This window comes from Stegostoma tigrinum, chromosome 38 (genome assembly GCF_030684315.1).
Source record: "Stegostoma tigrinum isolate sSteTig4 chromosome 38, sSteTig4.hap1, whole genome shotgun sequence".
NCBI classification, from domain to species: domain Eukaryota; kingdom Metazoa; phylum Chordata; class Chondrichthyes; order Orectolobiformes; family Stegostomatidae; genus Stegostoma; species Stegostoma tigrinum.
In genome coordinates, this window is record NC_081391.1 from 3,052,808 (window position 1) to 3,077,192 (window position 24,385).

Genomic DNA, 24,385 nt, shown 5'->3' on the forward strand with positions numbered 1-24,385 from the left:
AGTGTTCTGTGATGAGCCTTAAATAGAAATGATCAAAGCCATATAATCCCACAACTTCTTAAAAATTTCTTTGAGCAACCTGTGTAAAGTCATCCATTGAACTATGTTCCTAATAGTTCTTTAAAGAAGATAAATGGTTGTAATGTAGGGGCAGTGGAAATCCCATGCTACAGTTAAAAGTCACACTGATTTTGAGTACATACTTGGCAGTGCGAGGTTGCAGAATTATCTCCTCCCTCTTCCAGCTTTGATTCAGTAACAGATTTGAAATGTTACTTTGTGGTTTTTTGGGGTGGTGAGAAGTCAGAATTGACTTAGTATGCTTAATAGTTACAGTAATTGGGAAAAATGTGGAACGGTCTGTAAAACTCAACTGTCAATTACAGCAAGTCAAAATTTAATTATTTAATGGAAGGAAAAGACTCCTTCTTTATTTAAAGCATTTGGGTTGCATATAATTACAAAGCTTATTTTTTTTCCTCCCTCCAGGACATGTAATATTGCAGTTAGATGCTTTGTTGAATTTGCTGGGCGTTACTCTTTTTTTTCCTATACAAACTGAACAATTTGGCCCCTTGTTTTATTTATAAAGGTTCAGTGTATCTTTGCCTGCCTACTTCAATCTGCAAGGGAGTTACAGAAACACCCCGCGTTCATCGAGCCGTGAGTCATGACTAATTTTTCCAGCTGTGTTAATAAATGTGGACAGGGAAACAGTCAATTTTCATAGCTGCAATATACAAAGATACAGTGTACACAACAGTGGAAAATGAATAAACTGCAATGCAGTAGCAACTCTGGCCAGACCAATTTGATATGTAGGTTTACTTCAGTTTTGGGGCATTCAATAGAAAAGACACTACTGCTAACCTGCATGCAGCAATTTGAGACCACTAGATTTAAACTGGGACACCTATTTGCTAGATACAGTCTGTGATTTAATTGCAATGTTTGCTCATATCAAGAAACAAATTTGGTCAGGATTTGCCACCTATTATTGCAATGGGTTTGAATGCAAATTTGCTGTTTATTGGGTCATTAGAATTGGATTTTCACTCACTGAAGTTATTTCTTTATCGGAGATGGTGATACTAAACATGAATTGGCTTGGGTGTGCAATGCAGCTGTAGATCCAGGCCCAAAACGAAAAGCCTACAAAGTTGCTTAATCTGAAATTAACATTCATTTTGAGTCAAGTTGTACTTTAAAAGTAATGACGATAATACTCTGACTAAAATCACATTGATAGGCCAGACAAGTAGAATAGCCATTAGTGTTATCCCAGCTGTTGTAATGAAGGCACAACCTTAATTAAATCCTGTTGATACAAATCTGGAAAATCTTGCCATGTCATGTCTGAGAGAATTTTGTGTTTGTTCCATCAGCTGCACATGAAAATGGACATGGACTATCCAAGAAATTATGACTGTATATCATTGTGGGAACACAGTTTCTTCTCTCCCTCATTTGAGTGCAGCCATGCAGGACAGGGCAAGTTTTACAGACTGATCAGCTGTATTCATATACATCCTACTGGCATGCTTTTCTGCAGAGTAAAGGTAGAGATGATCTTTTGAGTTGACTGTTCTAGTCAATTGTATCCAAAGTTTTCAGATGTGCTGAGGAGCAGTGATCTGATTTGGTTTCTGCGAAATAAATATTTGAAAATTTCTAATGGACAAAACTGCACAGATTCATCACAATAAATACACAGATTTGGTCTCTGTTGCAGAACTATGTCTGGGCACATCCATTGCTCCCAGAAAATTCAACTAATGTTTTTGCTGGTCCATGAGGTGATTTTCTTCATGTTGTATTTTAGTTCCAGTATCCTTAGTTCTAGTTTTTTTTGCTCCTTGAGTCTACTTGGATCTGACACTCTGATCCTGGAATTGACATCCTTGTTTAGTGTTTCTAAAATTGTGTATTGTGAATGCGAACCAGTATAGAAAAACTTCGCCATAAGTACTTTGATCAATTTGTTAGATATATGAAGAAAATGAAAACAATGGGATTTCCCTCAATCAGAGTTCATAATGACCTGTGTTTTTTCACAAGAGTGCTCCTGGTTTAGGTGCAATTGAAAATAATAGCATCACTCCTGACTGGCAATTTTCTCTCTAGAAGTTGAAAACATTCAGTGGTTTTGTGCCTTTTTCACTCCAGCTACACAAGCGGAAATTGTCCCTTTCCAAAATTCTGTAATGTGCATCTCAACCCTCTCCACGTGGAGACTAAGCTGGGAGAGAAATTCACTGTCTTTCTAAAGACATGCAACTTACATTCTGTTCATTCATGTTAAAAGAAATTTTTTTTAATGCCATTTACACGACAAATTGCTCATCCAGTGGATCTGGAAGAAATAATGAGCAATGGAATTTACTCAATCATGTAATGCAAGTGATGGAGGAATTGAGGGGTGGATGGGAGTGGATAATCATCTGATATTGATGCATGGCATTCTCCAGAACTTCCTGTAAGTTCCTAACCATCTGGGGTGCTTTCTGTAATAAAGAGGATCTGTAACTTTTTTTTTAAAATTGATGTTTTGCAATAGCCCAGCTTTAAATCAAGTGGCCTTAACTGCAACAGTGTAAGAATTTAGCAGTAGATTTATTCAGTTAATGGTCTTGCTGTCATAGTCACTCAAGACCAGTTATTAAACATTAATAAAATTGAACTACTCAGTGAGTAGTGTCATGATTGCCAAGGACATTACACACCCAAATTTCATTTGAAGAAAAAAATATGTAGAACTGTTATATACAATAGTTTGATACATTGGCATCAAACAAGGCTTGACATTGTGCTAATAATATATGTTGCACAGCAATGTTATTGGGTACATTTGTTGGTTAAGTGCAACTGTAAAATTGTTTCCCTTTTTCTATTGACCCTATAAAGGCCATTCTTTGTGCGTCTGGGATGCACTTGCTATAGTTTGTGACTTATGACCATGTTCAGTTAATTAGTAAATCAGGAATTAACAGCTACCCTAGTAATGGTGACAGTTATGCTGTCATCACTTCTCATAAAGGTACATGTAGATCTCCAGTGTGCTTTAGGAGGCAAAATCTGCCCAGTCTGCTTTACCTGATGTGGCAGGTGTGATTGCGAACCCAGAACAATGTGGTTGACTCTCAGCTACCCTGTGACATGTCCGCTCAGCTCATAGGTAATTAGAGATGGCCTCGCTAGTGCTGCCCACATCACGTGAAAGAATGAAGCAGAATTGTCACAGCCTGTACCGTTTACACCAAGCCATGGGACTTAGTTCAATAAAGAGTGCACAAGAGTATGCCAGAAACAATCCCAGATATACAAAAATATGAGCTGTCAACCTGGTGAATCTAGAACTAAATGACTTGCATGCCAAATAACAGAAGCAGAATGCTGTAGACAGCTAAGCAGTCTTAGACAGCAGATTTAATTAAAATGATGGTGGACCAATAAACATCTCACTGGAAGAGGAAGTTTCTCAAACATTCTCATCCTCACTTAGGGTAATTCAAGACATCAGTGTAAGATGAGCATTTGTGATGATGCTTCTGACGTCCCTATCATTACAGATACTGTCTGCAATCAGTTGAACACATTTTGCTTGACAGTGAGAAATAATTGGCACTAGATTCTGCAGTCAGTGGGAATAAGGGAGGTGGAGGGGGTGTTCTCCACTTGTTGCAGTCCAGTTTAGCACAAAGATGGATGGTACTGGTTATTGAAGGCTAGTCATTCCAACCCCATGTATTGCTGCTGGAGTTCCTCAAGGTAGTGTGGTAGGTCCAGCAATTTCTAGCTGCTTCCCTGCAGAAGGTTAGAAGTACAATCAGCAATGCTCACTACTATTTGGGACTTCTGAGACTGAATCTGGCCCTATCCATATGCAGCAAAACCTTGACAAAATTCAGGCTTGGGCTGATAAGTGACAAGCAATATTCGCCGCATTCAAGGGCCATGTCATGACCATCTCCAACAAGACAGAGGCTAGCCACCCCCTTTGACATTTGGTGACCATCTCAAAACGCCCCACAATCAATATTCTGAGTTATTATTGACCAAAAATTGAATTAGACTAGCCATATAAATACTGTGGTTACAAAAGCACAGATTAGTGGCTGAGAATTTTGTGGCAAGTTACTCACCTTACTTGCCAAAGCCTATTGCCATCTGCAAGGCACAAGTCAGGAATGTGATGGAATATTATCCAGTTACCAAGATGAATGCACTTCCAACATCCTGGACAAAGCAGCTTGATTTATACTCTATTCACATCTTAAAACACTCACTCCCTTCACCATTGATGCATGGTACCAGTGGTGTGTATTATCTACAAGGTGCACAGCAGTACTCAATTATGTTCTTTTGACAACACTTTCCAAATTCGTGGCCTGTGCCATCTGGAAAGATAAGTAGATGCACATAAATACCCACCACCCGCAAGTTCCTCTCCAAGTCATCCACAGTGCTATTCCTGACAAAGCTCCATGCCAGCATTGTGGATATATATACACTACATGGACGTTGGTGGTTCAAGAAGGCATCAAACCATCACCATCCTGAGGGCAATTAGGGGTTAACCATTCCTGGCCTAGCCAGTGGCGATCATATCTCATGAAGGCATATAAAAAAAGTTGTGCTCCGATGCACTTCTCTCAGTAGAGCACTCTTATTGTTCTAAACAATTAAAATTGATTTGATCAATATAATATAAACCCAGCAATGTGATTTTACTGTCCAATCACTTTGAAGTAGAATATTGCATCATAATTTGTACACTGTTGAGTTTATTTTGAGTGACTGTTTTGTGTTTTAATGTAGTTGCCTGTCTAATTGGGTAGTTTTTTGCAGTGTTGTCAAAGATGAAAATAGTGTTGCATACTTTAGATTTACCAATTTGGCACAGCAACTGAATGATGGTGGATTTTGTATTTTGGGACAAGGATAGTCAAGAGGTAATGTGGAATACCTCAAACTCTCTGCCAAAATGGAAAATGTAAAGACTATATCGTAGCAGCACCTAACTTGAACATCTATACAACTGGCAGCAATACCTATTGGCGGAACTTATAAACTCCAGCACTGTAGTTCTGAACAGATCTGAACATTTGAAGTCAGTTTATGATCACAAAGTCAAAAAACAGTTTCTCCCCTTTTTCCCCCTCAAAAGCTGCCTTACTTTCTTTCTGAAAAAAAAACTATGGCTCCTATAAAGTAGAGCTTGATATTATTTTTACGTATTTTGTAGTAAATACTTCTAAAAGCAATTGATGGTTGTCTTGCTTCATTAATGGGAATTTCATTCCATTTCTTTTGGGGCTTGTCGTTGCCTTTTTGAGACTAGCAAATATACCCAATAACTTCCTGTTATGCACCAGGAAATGACTCCAATTTTAATTTCATCAATGTTTATGGAGTAACTGCTGTCAACTGAGCCACATTAATTTGTACAATACTGATTTTTAGGGGCTACAGCTACTGACTAGGGTCAAACATTTTCGGTCTACAGTTTGTTTATCCCTGATAGATTGTTCTCTGTAAACATGTCTGCTGCCTTGCTCTTGTTGCCATTTTTTCTGCTGTGAAATTAAAGATATTTCTAAATTTGAGACCAGCTCTGAACTCAGTATTAAATTCAATATTTCTGGCATTTATTTACAAAATCATTCATACAAAATTGACCTTAACGCAAACATATATTGCTTGTCATTAAATAATTATTTGTGTGCTAATCATTCTTTGCATAATCATATCAGAAGTCATAGTTGGCAACATATTCGAAATAGTGCTTATTGAACATTAAAACGAATTAAGGCATTACAGAAGCAAAGTATAAGAATCAGTTATTTTTGCTGATAATTATTCATATGTCAAGGCTTGTTCAGAAAAGTATCAATCTATTGGGTATAACATTCTCTGCCAGATCGAATTGGCAACATGACTGAATGGAAGATTTACACAGAACTGATCAGAGACCAAGGTTCATTCTATTTGAGCCCAAGTTCCTCCAATTTTTCCACTGAGATTTCCTTAATTTCTTGTAATTATTTAATGATTCATTAGGAAAAGGCGATGCCTAATCTCCTTGCATAATTTTTATTTGTGAATTCAATTATGATAAAATGTTGGAGCTATTCTAGTTAGCATGTGAAATATAAATTAATTTTAACAACTTTAACTTTAAATAGTGCTTGCTTGAGAAATGATCTTTCTCACAGTTGCATAGTACAGATGTTTTAAACCTACATTTTATTTTGGAATGGCCTTCAGAGAATAAACTGTATAGTCACCAAGTGTTTACTGTTACTAATGTGAAAACACTGTTTTAGTCCAAAATAAAATATTTCATTTCATTTTATAGAACTGCTTGATGTGTGATTGGCACAAGTCCCTTCTTGCAGGTGTATAACACTGAACACTCTCTCACCTTTTTAACTTCCCAACATCCAGGGTATAAAACACTGTGCAGCTGAGGCACTAATAGTGGAAGAGATGGAAGCAGGTGTCCTGGGGGCACTCGCAGTGTGTATTCTTGCTTCACAAACTTTTTCAATCTATATTTTGTTTATCCCTCTTTTTTAAAAAAAAGTACAAGGATGCTCTGCAGTTGATTTCAAATGAAATTTTACCAGGCTGAAAGAATTCCATAAGGTATCATGTCTTGGAAAAGAATTTTATACAGAATCTTGATAACTAGAAGGATCCATAAAAATAGTGTCGAACAGATGGATTCAACTGTGTAGTCCAGCCTTATGCTGTAAAGTAATTAAAAGTTATTAAAAATTAAATGCTCTTTTTATTTGTTTTTGTACTCTGAGCAGTTTACTTCCATTAAACAATGCTTTACTCTCGCAGGAGTTCACCTGGTACATGGTCTATGTTTGGGTCACTACAACACATCATCTGTAGGGTAGGGTGATGCAACTGCAAAAATTATGTTTGTGAAGATTTGCATTATGTTTGATGTGTGATCTTAATGGAGCTTACATTATTTCCCGTGTTTTTTTTTGTAACTGCATCCTAAATTTTGTCACTTGCACCCATGGATCTAGAATTAACAAGTTAACTGCTTTGGAGTAGCTTAGATCAAGTGAACGCACTGCACTTGCGATGTAATTGAGGTTTTAAAATTCTGGACAGTACTTTTTTTAATGTATTTATAACTCGTCTTATGAGTGGTGTTTTGATCATTTTTTAATTTTTTTTAGTTTTATGTGATTTCAATGTGTTTTTCTCCTGTCCGTTATCGCTCACATATATAATGGCTCCAGTGCAGCTAGATGAAAGAAGTACGTGGGCAGGTGTATAAAGTGGGTTCGAATCAGGTCAGTATGGAGAATCCTGTAAGTGACCGCATCTGAATACCCTTACTTAAATTGGAATCTTCATTTTAATTTGGTTATTTTTGGTATGATTGTTGTCAAAACGGTGTTCAGATAGTTATTTTAGTTGCGTCAATTGATAGTGCAACCTCTTTAAATCTTTAGGAGTTCTCGCATGAAAGAAACATTTTCTTTTGTTTCTCTTAAAGTGGGACAAGAAGTTCAGCCCTGGTTTAACTGCATTTGTTGATGTGGACTACTATTTCTGTTCCAGAAAGTTTGAAATTAGACTGTAGTGCATTGTGTGACACATTCTCTGAGTGTGCACAGCTCAGGTAGACTGACAGTTTAGTTGATCAATTTCTTTCCCTGCAACTGGAATAATTCCGTTCAGCTTTGTTGAAGTTGCAAAGTTGATTTTCTAACGGGTTTTATTTCCAAGACATGGTACTTACCTGGAACCTTCTTCACAAAAGTCTGATTTGTTCTCTAAAGATACAAGTTGCCCTGAACAAGTGTGAAATCATCTGTGTGACTCGTAATACAATAAAAAATAACTTGGGTGAAAAAGTATGTTTCCGATTGCCACCTTGCTTTGCAAATCCAGGTCCCAGAAAGAGAGTCAGTAGCAGACTGTAGCCACATTTTCATTGTACTTCAGACAAAACCATGAAAGCATATTCAGGTGTTGAAAACGTTCAGTAATCCATCACGAAAAGTAGAGAAGAATCCTAGGACCTGGGAATGATGTGTGTTTACTACAAAGAGTTTCCACTAGTTTGAGGTTTGAGATGCTGGCTACAGATCTGTTCATGTTGAATTAGTTAGAGTGTAGCCCACTCTAATAAAGAGTACCCTTCTTAAAAGGTCACATATTTAGTGCTAGTTAGCTCTGGAATGTTGTGGTTTGACTACAGTTAATCAACATTATGCACCACAGTGCTGTCTATAGTGTATTAATTATGGTAATAACCTGCTGCTTTGGTATGTACGCATAAGTTTTCACTTGGAAAGTCACCACTATAGCCTGAGGTAACAGTGATATATTCCAAACTTAAAATATTGAGCCTCAAAATTAATGCTTTTAAGTTGTAGCCCCAACTGGAGAATCGGTCAACGTTTTGAAACATAAAAAAACTTATTCTTTCCCTTTCTAAGTGGAACATTTCTAGTATATGATCAAGTCTTGACACAAGTGCACATTTATACAAAATTATTTTGCTTTTGTAGAATCCTATAGTAGTGAGTAACTTAATAACAAGCAGCTACAGGAGGTGCACAAATCAACTATCTTGATTTCCATGACTACCAGGAGACAAACCATGTCAAATAATCAGGTAGGAATGGGAGGGGGATGCTAAATTAAACAAGAGGTTTAAACTCTGTATTCAAAAATGTATGCTTTCATAATAGTTCATACTTTTTGTTGTAAAAGGCTGTTTGGTTCTAGGTAAACTTGAAATGTATCTAGATTTACATCCTGCTTCATAGCATTTATTTTGAAAACTCACAGGAATTGACTTGCAATAGCTTTAGTTGTGATCATTTTATTATAAATATCTTCAGACTGATCAACTAAATTTTAAAAAGTTGTTTTGCTAAAACACTCACATTATTACTGGACTAGTTTGCAGAGACCAGTCTCTGTATTTTTAATTGTGTCCATTTAGTTTAAAAAAGGCACATGGTATTGGAAACATACTTTGTCAGAGGGATAGAAGCTGGGAGTACTTGTTACACATATGTATGATTCATAATTTCCCATCTAACCCTGTTTTTCACTATGACCCCTGTATTACAGGAGATGCCAGTCGGCAGCGAATCAGATTTACTGACGATCGGGTCTGCAAGAGTCACCTCCTGAGCTGCTGTCCACATGATATACTTTCTGGAACGGTAATGTATATTGTAAATGAAAGTAATTGTTTATTTTGTTTCGTGATTTTTATTACTTGAATTGGTCAACTCGAATATCAAGCAGTTATGTGTGTATTGTTGTGCATGTTGTTAAAATAGGGACACTTTGTAAGTAAAAACTGGCATTCAAACAGTAACTGGTTAGATGAATATACTAAAGTACAATAAATCTTGTAACTTCAGTGTGAAACAAACACTGGATCAATCCTGGAAATTTGATCCAAATCTTTAAAATCAAACTATTTTAAAAACACTGTCATATTTGGCTGCTCTTGTATACTATAGATCTGAATGGATTGCCTGTGACTGTAAATTGTTACCATGACAGGGGTGGTGTGAAGTTATCCACTTTGGTTGGAAAAATAAAGTAGAATAAGTTTTGAATGGTGAGAGATCATGGAACGGTAACCTGCAGCTACAGGAAACAATTAAGAAGGTGTGGTAGTTTTTATTACATAGGGATTGGAGTCTAAGTCTGAATAGAAGTGTTGCTGAAGCCACAGAGGATGCTGAATTTGACATGGATAACAAGAAAGGGCACATCAGGAACCAGAACTTCAGGAAGTCGGATTAGATTGTGGGAATGTTGAAGAAAGTAACCAAAATGACGCTGAAATGCCAGGGTCATGTCGCAGAGAGAAAGAGAAACATGAGGTAAGTGATGGGATGGGATTGACAGGAGAAAAGTGGTGAAGAAGGCCTAACATTAGATAAAAAGATGTGATGATAAACAAACTTAGTGGGGGCAGAAAGAGAGCAGGTGATTGATAGATGTAGGTAAAATAGGAGTAGTAGGAATAAGTTGCTGAGGCCACAACTTTAGGCAGTTTAGGTTTTAAGAAAGGGTGTACTTTCCCCAGGGTGATGCATCACTAAAGGTTCAGTAGTCTGGTTCTTGTGATGTAGTGATTGTCCTAGGAGGAGAGATGTTTGCACAAGGCATATATTTCCTGGAGTTTAGAAGAGTGACAGGTGATGCAGTGTAAATTTCTGAAATTCTTAAGGAGCTTGACAATGTAAACACTAAAAATGTGTTTGCGCTTGCTGGGGACCCTAAGGCACCGAATCAGTCTCAGAATAAGACTGAGATGAGAAATACATTCATTCACAGGACTGTGAATACTTGAAATTCTGTGCCAGAGAGAGTGTGAAGGCAAGTGGAGTTGTAATAGAATGTTCAGCGACAAGAAATATCCACCATTGTGTGCAATTCCACATTTTTACGTGCATTAAATTCTACTTTAAACATTTAAAAAAAAACAAAATGTGGCCCTGAGTTTCAGAATGCAGCATCAAAAAGGGAACACACTTGCTGTTGATTTTGGCAGAGGGGGATTTATGTGTATATTTTGCCTGCCCTCACTTCTGACTTTTTCAGAAGTGGCACCAGAGCAGAAGCTGCTGCTTGCGGGATCAAATGCAGCATATGGACATCATAAAACTTGGATTCTGGGACAACTGCAAGATGGTATAGGTGCAGAGTGAGAGGAAATGCGGCAGCTGGCTTCCAACTTAGAGCATGCAGCTTTTATTTCTCCTTTTTCGCCTTGTCAATGGCTTGCATTAGGCAAAATAGTTATTTTCTCTGTCCACAGAAACCTCCAGGCTCCAGGCAACAACTGGAGACTGCTGTCTTTCTGACAGCAGGGTATCTTTGACCTTATGGTCAAATTATTCCAAACTCATTGTACTGGTTATAGAGAACCAGGCTTTTCCTCTAGTTGTGCCTTAATTTCTGTATTCTCTAAATCTGCGTTACTGTATTGACCAACAGGGGGTGTTCCATCACAGAATCCCTACAGTGTGGAAACAGGCCCTTCAGCTCAACAAGCCCACACCAACCCTCAGAGAATGCCACCCAAGCCCATCCCCCTATAACCCACTTAATCCACACATTTCTGAACACGACGGGCAATTTAGCATGGCCAATTCACCTAACGTGCATATCTTTGGGTTGTGGGAGGAAACCGGAGCACCCAGAAGAAACCCACCCAGACAGTCACCCAAGGGTGGAATCGAGCCTGGGTCCCTGGTGCTGTCATTGAAATTAGCATAAACAATTGCATTGCCAGAAGGCATAGAGCATTCAATTTGTAATTTTGTTTTGGCAAGCCCTGAAAAACGAGGCAAACAGTGAGTTTTAGAAACCGAAGTTAAAATTAGCTTTGAGATTCTGGGTGCTGCCATAAGTTTAGGGAAATTAGTTACAGTGGTTAAAAGCACCCATGTACAAGCCTGCAATTTGTATTTAAAGGGGATCGACTTAAATGTAATAATGAATCCTAAAAGGATTCATAGGAGCATCTTAAATCAGTGTGACACCAAGTCATGAGCTTTTGGGCAGCAGATGAGCTGAGAGCAGGAGGTGAAGACAACAGTTAGAGTTGGAAATAGGTGATCATAGTGAGGACGCAGTTGTAGTTGGAAGTTCACTTTGGGATCAGAACAATCTGGATCAACCTCTGAGAGGGTCAAAATCTATGGCTCTGAAACAAAGCTTGTTGAGAGGATCAAATACAATGTTTCAATCATTCCAATATTTAATTGGAGAAAATTGTCTGTGGATTCAGAGACATTGCGCAGGTTGAGAGAAGTGTTATTACAGTTGAGTTGGTTGTCAGTGTGCACGTGGAAACTGACACATACAATATATTACAATTGATGCAATATTTGCTTTAATCCTGTGATTTAGTGTCTGCCTTTGAAACTGGAGAAAGTTCAAATAAGCTGAGCCACAAAGTAAACCCAGTTCATTGTTTTGTACCATACCTGGAGTTTCTTCTGTGGATATAGTCGGGGAAATTGGACCCAAATTCCCTCCATTGTTAGTGCTCATTTTTGCTGATGCAATTTACTACCAAGTCTTTTGCCAATCTTATTGGATGACACCAAAATTTAAAATAAACAATAAATCAAGTTTAAACAATTTGAACCCAAGGAAAGCACATCCTGTATTTCTTCTTTAATTATGAAAATTGAAAATGAGCTCCTTGAAACAAAGGTCGTGTACAAGGTGGACAAATAGAAATATTTTATGACAGTTTTGATTTCATCTTGTATGCTCACTGCATTAAATGCTGAAGTGTTGAAAAGCTGTGGGCACTGGTGATCTTGGTAAAATTTGAATAAGTCAAGTCCGCAAAGAGAAAACTAATGTTTCTTATCCACGTGAACGCCAATAGTTCCACCCTTTGAAGTAGCCTACATGTATTTGCATTCTCTCTTGAACATAAAAAGTGTTTCAGTTTTCCTTGTGTCTATTGTTGTGTGCTTGTCTCCTGTGGTTTTTATGGTGGCATCATGTTGATACACACATTATGGATGTTGTAGAACTGTTAACTGGGGATTTGCACATTTAAAAGCAGTGGCATGAATTGCTGGTTAAATGAATAAACCCTGAGATGGCTAGTTTTGTTAGAAATCTATTTATTTTTCAGAATATGATTGTCAGGCAGTTAACATTGCAAGATTTGCCTTAGAACCCCTTTAAGAAGCACTGTACCAAATAATGCATATTGATTTGTTCTGCTCTTGTCATGCTACAGTGATGTATTATCCTGCTTAACATCTCCTGTTGTTGGAGACCCATTAGAGAGAATTTAAATTTCATATCCTTCTGGGAACACAAACTTCTCTCTTTTCTCCAAACCTCTTTTTCCTCCCCCCCCCCCCCCAAACAAAAAGGATCGTCATAACAATCAAATTTGCTCTGATCTTTGTTGATACTTTGACATACGCAAGTCTTGCCATCTAATTGCGATATGTGCAGTTTCCACCCTCTACTTTGCCCTATGATATGGAGGACAATTACAGTGCATCTTTGATTCCACATTGTTCCCTGCTTGAAATCAATTAGGCCATCACTGAGCTAATATTAAATAATCCTGTACATTGTGCATCTGTGCCAACTTTCCATGTGAATTTCACAAATGTTAATGTGGATGCCACTAATTGTTTAAAGATGCTTACTAATTTTGTAAAATATATTCATTATGAGCCAGAAAACACCATCGCTCAGGAACATAATCCATTTTAGACTTGACTTTTAGATCCTGTTTCAGAAATAAGTTGCCATTCCTTCACTGTTACTAGCTCAAAATCCAGGACACCCTCCCCAACAGTATTGAGGATGTACCTATACCAAGTGGACTGCAGCTGATCAAGGAGAAGGCTCACTACAGTCTTCTCAAGGGTAATAGGGATAGGTAATAAATGCTGATCCAGCCAGAGAAACGCATATCACCCGAATGAATAAAAATAAAAGACACTGTCTCATTGACTGAATATAGGTCATCCATATTTTAAAAAATAAAGTGTGACTGATTTTTACATCAGCAGTACGTGATAAACTGGATTAGATTTGACTGGTTAATGCCATTTGATATTTTGCCTTTTGGATTTTAGGTTTACAGTTGACTGCCATGATTCAAGATAACCTTCCCTTTCTGCTATCTTCATAAAGTTGAGTTAAATTAATTTCACGTTGGCAGTTTTTTTAAGGTAGAATTCCACCATGCAAACCTGGAGTCTTAGACTTCAATAGCTTTCCGTGCCACTTGTTAATGTTTGAAAGTATTCATTGCAGTGTGGGATTTACTCTTTACTGTCAGGTTAAATCACATACGTAGCAAAGTAGGAGGTATTGATTTTATACCTATTGTGTTAGATTTGAAACTGCTTCTACTTTTTGGACCTAATAAGCAGGATATTTGTTTTCCCAGCGTACAGTTACGTAGAAATGAATCGTTCTTTGGTCAAGGGATGATTATATTTTATTTCTTTGGATGTTGTGCTTGTCAGATCGCTGCTTGTACATTTGTATGTTAAAGAATTGAAGTTTATAAAAATCTGATGATGTGTAAGTTTGACAATTTCCATAAAGCTATAAAACAAAACCATTTTTGAAAATTCCAATCCATTCGTATCCCCTACAAGCACAAACTATGAGTGTGATGAGATAGTCTCCACTTGCATTAATGATTGGAACTCCAAGAACACACTGCACAAAGCCCAACACCATTGAGCACAATGCACCTTCCTGATGAACATCCATCACTTTTTAAAAAAAAAAATTCCCCTTCTAAACCTCTGTATGCTATCTCAAGACAAACTGCTGTATCTCATCCAGGCTTTTCCAATAATACGTTCCAAACCGCGGACACCTGCCACGTAGATCAATAGCAGCAGATGCATGGGAACATGAGCACCATCCAAGTTCTCCTCCGAAACATTCTAACTTGGAAACATTACTGTTCCTCATAAATAGTCAAAGCCTGTGACCTCCCTTTGAGTTAACTGTGAGAGAGCATTCTTGCTTAAGAGGTTCAGGAAGCTGGTTCAGCCCCAATCCTCGTGTGGGCAATAAATGCTGGACTCAGCAACAACACTCGCATCCTATGAAGGAATTCAAAAGAAGATTTCATAGTAGCTGTTGGGCTACAATTTGAATTTGATTAAGAGTTACTGTGTTTCAAGTTTTAGGATCTTCAAAGCAAGCAGAGAAATTCGGGAAGGAGAAGGTAGAGCAATATTGTGTGACACATTTACTGCTGTCAAAAAAGTAATTGTGAATAGTTAATTAAAATAGTATGAGTAAAACTAACAAGTGTAAAATAGATACATAACCTTAGTGGGAGTTGTTGAAATGCCTTTTAATCATTATTTTGAGTGGAATGTATACACAGCAGCACAACATGCAATGGGAACAATGTAGTTATAACGGGAGTTTGAGTTTCTTGTAGACTGGGAAAAATGGAAGAACTCAAATAATGGAGGTAGTGAGTTTCTAAAATGTATTTGGTAAATTTTCTAGAAATATGTTTTGAATTAACAGTGGATATGATCCTACCAGATGTTGTGTTAAGTAAAATTCTAAATTATTTAGCAATATACTATGCAAATATTAACCAAATTATGATCAAATTAATATCAGATTTGGGTGGGAGAAATCAGACCCCTAAACCAAAGTTAAAATTTAAGGAAGCAAACTTCCAAGTGTTAGGAAGAAATTAATCTCTTTAAATTGGGCTGAGGAAATAACAGTGGGAAGTATGCGTAAATGCAAACATAAATGCCTGAAAGACCACAGCATTAAACTAAAAAGGCTTACATGCGTACAAGGAGGAAATCCAACAGTTGGGAAAGCTTTTTTTTAAAATAATGGGATATTTAAAGTAATAACTTGTGTGGGATGAATGATTTTTCTCAATATTCTGTCTGGGGAATCTAGAGCATAATTATTATTAAAGTTGACCTACTTAGCAGGGAGATTATTTTGCTTATTTAAGATAAGCTTTAAAAGCCATTTCATTGGTTAAGGTTTTGGTGATCTGACCTGGTATATCTCTAAGTGTCATGGTGTTTTATTTTTGTTTCATAATGCTCCCATGAGGCGCATGGCATTTTATTATCTCAAAAGTGCTTTGCTCCTTCATGCTGTTAAACCATTGAAGATTTTCTTTAAGCAAAAGTGTAGATTGAGGATGGAGCCAAAACTTGAGCCAGAATTTTCCAGGTTAATGAAACTTGTGTTTTCTTAAAATAACTTGAGGAACAAGAGAACTTGTATCATAGGACCTTAACTACCCTGTGTCTCAGCTGCTGTACCTAAATGTAAATTGTTTACAATGACTTAAGTATGTAAAGCATTTTTGTAATATTTTAACCTGATATGGTGTGTAAGTGGAAAGCTCTCCTTCTTTCATTTTAGTTCACTGTTCAGCATTGATATGTGTTAATTGTTCACATTCATGGGTGTTTCTTTGTTTAAATCATCATAATCCGATAGTGCTTGTCAAACATCTGATCTTTTAAGGAGATACCCCTCTCATTTTCAAAGCCCTGTCTGTTACATTGTTGGTGGATATAAGTAATGGTGTATCCGATGTCCAGGACTACGTGCTGAAGGATGCACTGAAGCTTGGGTCAGCTGCCACTAAGGCATAGTGGGGAAAGATCGCTGTCTGAGGCCTTTCAGTCTAAGTTAAAAGGGAGTCCATTCAGTTTTCAAACCAAGATGCGTGTAAATAATTCCTAGTACTGAGTAAAATTAAGAAATGCCTTTGAATTAGTTGTAACCAACAAGAAAGTCAAATGGCAACATTTGTTTTCTTCCCTGTATGCAGCGAAGATCTGAATCGCTTTAGTAACTGTGGATGTACGTAAAGATTTCCTTTTGGCAAAAATATACTTCACTTAAAGAAAGTAAATGGTTGTAGTATTGTTAATATGTAACTGAATTTCATAACAGTCACTACTGGCTGATTATTATTTGATTTCTTCTAAATTTTATACAGAGAATGGACCTTGGAGAGTGCACAAAAGTTCATGACCTTGCACTGAGAGCAGACTATGAAATTGCCTCCAAATTAAAGGACCACTTTTTTGAAATGGATGTAAGTGATGCTGTAATTATTACTGATGAGAGTTGAAAGACATGGTGATACCTTAAAGCAGAACCTAAAAACTGTGATGTACTTTCAAAGATAATGGGAACTGCAGATGCTAGAGAATCCAAGATAACAAAGTGTGGAGCTGGGTGAACACAGCAGGCCAAGCAGCATCTTAGGAGCACAAAAGCTGACGTTTCGGGCCTAGACCCTTCTTCAGAGAGGGGGATGGGGAGAGGGTTCTGAAATATAGGGAGACGGGGAGGCGGACCAAAGACGGAGAGAAAAGAAGATAGGTGGAGAGTACAGGTGGGGAGGTAGGGAGGGGATAGGTCAGTCCAGGGAAGAGGGAGGCGGGATGAGGTTAATAGGTAGGAAATGGAGGTGCGGCTTGAGGTGAGAGGAAGAACAGGTTAGGGAGGTGGGGACAGGCTGGGCTGGTTTTGGGATGCAGTGGGGGGGGCGGGGAGATTTTGAAGCTTGTGAAGTCCACATTGATACAATTGGGCTGCAGGGTTCCCAAACGGAATATGAGCTGCTGTTCCTGCAACCTTCGTGTGGCATCATTGTGGCACTGCAGGAGGCCCATGATGGACATGTTGTCTAAAGAGTGACACCACCCACGCCCTCCACCTCCTCCAGAACTTCCAATTCCCTGGCCCCCAACACCTCATTTTCACCATGGACATCCAGTTCCTATACACCTGTATTCCTCATGCAGATGGCCTCAAGGCCCTCCGCTTCTTCCTGTCCCGCAGGCCCGACCAGTCCCCCTCCACCGACACCTTCATCCGCCTAGCCAAACTCGTCCTCACCCTCCACAACTTCTCTTTCGATTGAAGAAATTAAAGAAAAAATTAAGAATTTAAAGTTCCAGTGTTGATCATGACACCACTGCCAGTTGTCGGAAAAACCCACGTGGATTAACCAACTCCTTGAGGGAAAGAAATCTATCAACTTTACCCTCAACAACTTCTGTTTCGATTCCTCCCACTTTCTACAGACAAAGGGGGTGGCCATGGGCACCCACATGGGCCCCAGCTATGCCTGCCTCTTTGTAGGTTACGTGGAACAGTCCCTCTTCCGCACCTACACAGGCCCCAAACCCCACCTCTTCCTCCGTTACATTGATGACTGTATCGGCGCCGCCTCTTGCTCCCCAGAGGAGCTCGAACAGTTCATCCACTTCACCAACAACTTCCACCCCAACCTCAAGTTCACCTGGGCCATCTCCAACACATCCCTCACCTTCCTGGACCTCTCAGTCTCCATCTCAGGCAACCAGCTTGTAACTGTTGTCCATTTCAAGCCCACCGACTCCCACAGCTACCTAGAATACACCTCCCACCCACCCTCCTGCAAAAATTCCATCCCCTATTCCAAATTCCTCTGCCTCCGCTGCATCTGCTCCTAGGATGAGGCATTCCACTCTCGCATATCCCAGATGTCTAAGTTCTTCAAGGACCGCAACCTGCCCCCACAGTGGTCGAGAATGCACTTGACCGCGTCTCCCGCATTTCCCGCAACACATCCCTCACACCCGCTCCTGCCACAACCGCCCCAAGAGGATCCCCCTCGTTCTCACATACCACCCCACCAAACTCCGGATACAACGCGTCATCCTCCGACACTTGCACCATCTACAATCTGACCCCACCACCCAAGCCATTTTTCCATCCCCGCCCTTGTCTGCCTTCCGGAGAGACTACTCTCTCCGTGAATCCCTTGTCTACTCCACACTCCCCTCCAATCCCACCACACTGGCACCTTCCCCTGCAACCGCAGGAAGCGCTACACTTGCCCCCACACCTCCTCCCTCACCCCCATCCCAGGCCCCAAGATGACTTTCCATATTAAGCAGATGTTCACCTGCACATTTGCCTAAGTGGTATACTGTACAGCAGCACACACCCCCCCCCCCAAAAAAAAAACTGGTGTGGCTTTCTCTACATTTGGGAAACTAAGTGGAGGCTTGGGGACCGTTTTGCAGAACATCTCCGCTCGGTTCGCAATAAACAACTGCACCTCCCAGTCGCGAACCATTTTAACTCCCCCTCCCATTCCTTAGACGACATGTCCATCATGGGCCTCCTGCAGTGCCACAATGATGCCACCCAAAGGTTGCAGGAACAGCAACTCATATTCCGCTTGGGAACTCTACAGCCCAATGGTATCAATGTGGACTTCACAAGCTTCAAAATCTCCCCTTCCCCCACTGCATCCCAAAACCAGCCCAGCTTGTCCCCGCCTCCCTAACCTGTTCTTCCTCCTACCTATCCCTTCCTCCCACCTCAAGCCGCACCTCCATTTCCTACCTACTAACCTCATCCCGCCTCCTTGGCCTGTCTGACTTCCCTGGACTGACCTATCCCCTCCTACCTCCCCACCTGTACTCTCCTCTCCACCTATCTTCTTTTCTCTCCATCTTCGGTCCGCCTCCCCCCTCTCCCTATTTATTCCAGAACCCTCTCCCCATCCCCCTCTCTGAAGAAGGGCCTAGGCCCCAAAAAGTCAGCTTTTGTGCTCCTGAGATGCTGCTTGTCCTGCTGTGTTCATCCAGCTCCACACTTTGTTATCTATGTGCTTTCAAATATATATTTTAGGTTTTTAATTGCATTCTGCTTAAAATGAAAAGTCGCTTCATTGAAAAAAAATTATAAAAATGTAGATATCTGTCCATAGCATTTGAATAATTTGTTGGAATGTAGGAATGAAATGTAATATAATGCAGAATGAAATGGTATGAGATTATGAATTCTAGTAGTCCCTTCAGATGAAAGTCCAAGTTGCACACCTGTCTTCTTATTCAACAATAATTAATTGGTATAGATTTCACAGACTCACGGAGAGAAACCCAATAACTTCTTCATTATGAATGTCATTATGAATAACAGTCTAAGTATTGCTGCATCTTTTACCTCGAAATGTTTGTTCTCGCTGAAAGTAGATTTTTATTTGTAACTTAATTATTTTTCTCCAACATCTGTGCACAAATATAGGCAATCATAATTACTTTCAAAATGCAAAATATTATATTAAGTCAACCTTTGAAGCCTTGCAAAATGCATCCACCTCTCCCCCCCCCCCCCCAAACCAAAATAGGTGTTAGGCCCAAGTGAGAGAGTGCAGTGCTGGAGAGTGGTGGTCACCGTTTTGAAAAAATCATCGGCGTCAGCTGCACAGTGTGGGCATGACTTAAGCTTCTGCATATCTTGGCAACACGGTTCATATTGTTTGTTCCCTTCCATTCAGCTGTCAGGTACTGGTAATTAAAACATGCAGGATGAAAAGGCAAGGCTGATTACAAATGCATGTCTAGCATGTCATGGCTGGAAAGGGGATCTCACTTCTACATTTAGGTATATACAAAATTATAGCTATAGGGCTGTAAAAATGGTGTTCCCTTGTATATAGTGTGCAATTTATGATGCCTCAATTATATCACTACTTAAGCCAAATTCCTGGAGCTAAGACTACATCGAGTTTATCTATCTAACCTCATAATTTAATCCCTGAAGTCCAGATAATGTTATTGTGAATCTGCACTGTACTCCTTCCAAAACCAGAATACTTCTGCTACGGTGCACTGTCCAGAATTGTGAACGGAAATGCAGATGTAGTCTTAAAAGTGCTTTAAACAGCTTTTTTGAAGTTTTCCCTTTTATGTTCTAGCCTGCCTGTATTTGCTATGCTATCGATATCAGCAGCAAATTTGAATTTTTGGCTGTCTATTGTGTTTAATTTAGATTATTAATAAATGTAGTAAATTGTTGAAGCCCCACTTCAGTTTTTAGTGAGATGTAATTGGTCTCTTCCCTCCATTGTTTTCTACAGTTAACCGTAGAGTTATACAACACTGAAACAGACCCTTCGATTCAACCTGTCCGTTCCAATCTGGTTTCCTAAACTGAGCTGGTCGCATTTGCCTGCATTTGGCCGATTTTCTTCTAAAACCCTTCCTGTTCGTGTACATGTCCAAAAGTCTTTTAAATGTTGTAATTATGCCCACCTCTACCATTCCTTCTGGCAGTTCATTCCATATATGTGCTACTGTGTGGAAAATTTGACCCCCACCCAGATCCCTTTTAAATCTTTCCCCTCTTTACTTAAATCTATGTCCTCTAATTTTGGACAGCCCTACTGAAGGGAGAAGACTTTGGCTATCCACCTTAAATGTCCTCATGATATTATAAACCTCTAAGGCCACCCTTCAGCCTCCTACATTGTAGGGAGAAAATGTCTCAGCCTATCCAGCCTCTCCTTATAGATCAAACCCTCCAGTCTCAGTAACATTCTCATAAATCTTTTTAGCACCCATTTCAGTTTAATAACGTCCTTCCTATCGCAGGGTGACCAGAACTCTCCACAGTACTCCAAAAGTGGCCTGACCAATCTCTTGTGCAGCTGCAGTATGACATTCCAACTCCTATATTCACTGCTCTGACTGATGAAGGCAAGCGTGCCAACATCTTTCTTCACCACGCTGACTACCTGTGAAACCAGAAACTGTGTACCTGAACCCCTGGGTTTCTCTGTTCAGAACCATTCCCCCAGGTCCCTACCAGTGTCCTGCACTGGTTTGAGTTAACAAACTGCAACAGCTCATTTTTATCTAAGCTACATTCCATCTGCCACTCATTAGCTACTTGGCCCAGCTGATCAAGATCTTGTTATTCTCTTGAATAACCTTTTCCACTGTCCACAATGCCACCAGTTCTGTCTTTTGCGATTTACTGACTATATCTCCTGTATTCTCATCCAAATCATTTATATATACATATGACAAACAGCAGTATACTCAACAGTGATCCTTGTGGCATACCACTAGCCACAGGCCTCCCTAAACAACCGCCTACCACCACCATCTGTCTCCTACCATCAAGCTAATTTTGTGTCCATTTGGCTAGCTCTTCTGGGATCATGTGATCTAACCATACAAAGTTAAGTGTGGACATAATTTGAATGAAGATTCTCTTATCCATACTTATTCAGTACCACCTGAAGTTTTAGAAGCTAGGGCCATAGCCATTCCCTGGCTACTACTTTGTGTTTTGTACTCAAAAGATATACTTATGTTTGATAGATGTGATCAATCTTTATGGATCTATGTTGTTTTTTCTCAAATCAGTACAAATTCCTTTCAAGTGTCTGAAAACTGTCCCAAATAACAGAATGAAATTACTTTATTTCTGCAGAAAATAAACCAACGAGTCTGTAATGTCCTGATTTTACTCTCAGTAGAGCAAGATAACCTGGAGTACTTCTTATAATTTTGGTCCCCTTATCTGAGGAAGGATATAATTGCGATGGATGCAGTTCAGAGAAGCTTCGCTCCAAAGATGAAAGGCCTGTTTTCTGAGGAGAGATTGAGCAGTTTAGGTCTGTACTTGCTAGAGCTTAGAAGGATGAGAGATCTAATTGAGGTATAGACACTAAAGAGAATTGACAAAATAGAGGTGGAACCGATTATTCTCCTTGTGGGGCAATCTAGAACAAGAGATCATAGTTTTCAGCTAAGGGGTGGCAGATTTAGAACAGAGATGAAAAGTTATTTCTCCCAACAGTTTGTGAACCCATAGAATTCACAAAAGCAATGTATGCCAGGATATTGAATAAATTTGATGAGAGAGACAAATTTTTAATTAGTAATAAGTTAAAGGCATATGGGGAGTGGGCAGGAAATTGGAATTGAGGGCTAAATGAGATCAGCCATGATTATATTAATTGGAGGAGCAAACTCCAGAGGCTGAAATATCTATTCCTGCCCCTAGTTCTTATGTTCTTTGAATAAAAGTATTATTGCTGCAGTCTGTTTCAGCCATTTTCTCTCTCCAGTGTCAGCCTCATCTGTTGTCCTTCACACAGGAAAAGCTTTTGTCAGTTATCTGTTTTCTATTTGTTAGCTTTCACCTTCAGCTCCTTCTGGAAGAGGAAGAAGTTTTCAAGTTTTATAAAATTTCCTGTTTTGCAAAGGACTGTAAGGTTAAATGTACTGTACATATAAGATACCCTCTTTGGGACAACTTCAATTATTGGTACATTCTTCTGCACTGACCAATGACTGAGTTCTGTAAATTTATCCATAGACGAGTGACTGTAACAGCAGAAAGCATAGGAGACATTTATGTGTTCTTGCATTTCTGTTTAATTAGGAAGTTTTGATATTCTGCTTTGACAAGCACGGGTTCCTAGTTAGAGGCAGATAGCTTTTGCTGCGTCAGGTTCATCTGTTGCAGCTGAACTGAAATGAAATGCTCCATAGTTCAAGCAGGGTTCAGTCCATTATGTTGAATGTCCTCTGTTCCTCGTGTAATCAGTCATTTATTTTCAGCCGTACATGTGTTTAAACCTTTTGTGTCCCTCTTCAATTTCCGCTACTCAGCTAAGGGAGGTTTGAAACTCATTCAATCTATCGTCAATACTTGTAAATTTATTATTCCAGTTTCTAAATATGCTCTAAACCTACTCAGTTTCTAAATAACTAGAGACTGTAGTTTAAATAATACAATGTAAGTTGGTTAATAATAATCATTGTGGCGCAGGAGTGGACAGCTGTGTAAATTTAGGCATATGTCAACAGATGAAGCTAGATGCTTCAAACTGGTAAAAAGACAAACTAAAGGCTCTATCTGAATGTTTAGTGCATTTGTAACAAAATGGATGAATTGCCAACTGAAATAGAAATAAATATGAATGATTTGATATCCACTGCAGCGCAATGACCCTTTGATGGCAAAGTCTGAGATCTAAGTATTCCCAAGTATATGACATTTAAAATGATCATGAAGCTGGAAGTGGATGGTGGAGTTATTCAGTTAACTCAGTTCACATTAATACAATAGAACATAGGACAGCACAGTACAGAAACAGGCTGTTCAACCAACCATGTCTACGCTGACCATGATGGTATTCTAAATTAATCCCATCTATCTATACATAATCCATATTCCTCTATTCCTTTCATGTTCATGTATGGCTCTTAAACACTGTTATCATTTTTGCTTCTGCCATTTTCCTTGGCACCCTGTTCCATGCATGAGCGACCCTGTATTAAAAACAAAACTTGCTTCAAATGTCATCTTTAAACTTCTTCCTTCTGACCTTAAATTATGCAATTAGTGTTTGACGTTGCCACCCTGGGGAAAAAGACTCCAATTATCCACCCTGTCCTTGCCGCTCATAATTTTATATATATATCTCAGATTCACCCCAAGTCACCAATGCTGTAGCAAAAACCCTCCACGTTTTTCCACCCTCTCCTTTATAGCTAATAAAGTCCAATCCAGGCAGCATCCTAGTAAACTCCTTTTGCATCCTCTCCAGTGCCTCCACATCCTTCCTATTAGGTGGTGACCAAAGTGTTACAATATTCCAAATGTGGCCTGACTAAAGTCATAAATAGTTTCAACATGACTTGCCAACTTTTATATTGCATGCCCTGACAGATGAAGACAAGCATGTTGTATGTCTTTTTTAACCACCTTATCCACTTGTGTTGTCCTTTCAGGGAACTATGGACTTGCACCGCAAAATCACTTTCATACATCAGTACTCCTAAGAGTCCTTCAGTTTACTGTATGCTATCCTCTTGTGTTTGATTTCCCAAAATGCATCCCTTCACGCTGTTTGTATTAAACTCCATCGGCCGTTTTTCTGCCCAACTTTCCAACTGATCTATATCCTGCCGTATCCTTTGACAACCTTTTACAGCATCCACAACTTCACCAATTTTTGTCATCAACCTGACCACCTACATTTTCA

At 39.2% G+C, this 24,385-nt stretch overlaps 1 protein-coding gene across 10 annotated transcripts in view; it reads left to right on the top strand.

Annotated features, from left to right (window-relative positions):
* LOC125446972 (putative RNA-binding protein Luc7-like 2) overlaps window positions 1-24,385 on the top strand; it is a 71,621-nt gene that overhangs the window by 17,261 nt on the left and 29,975 nt on the right. For 4 of the 10 annotated variants that reach the window (XM_048521021.2, XM_048521018.2, XM_048521019.2 and 1 more), the window contains 2 exons: window positions 9,121-9,215; window positions 16,532-16,630. In XM_048521021.2, coding sequence (XP_048376978.1) covers window positions 16,535-16,630 — 96 coding nt within the window. In that variant the 5' untranslated portion in view covers window positions 9,121-9,215; window positions 16,532-16,534. Of the gene's footprint in view, window positions 1-592; window positions 664-6,920; window positions 7,323-7,385; window positions 8,657-9,120; window positions 9,216-9,836; window positions 9,891-16,531; window positions 16,631-24,385 lie in introns of those variants that run through there. The other 6 variants (XM_059640583.1, XM_059640586.1, XM_048521023.2 and 3 more) reach the window with 5 other exon arrangements.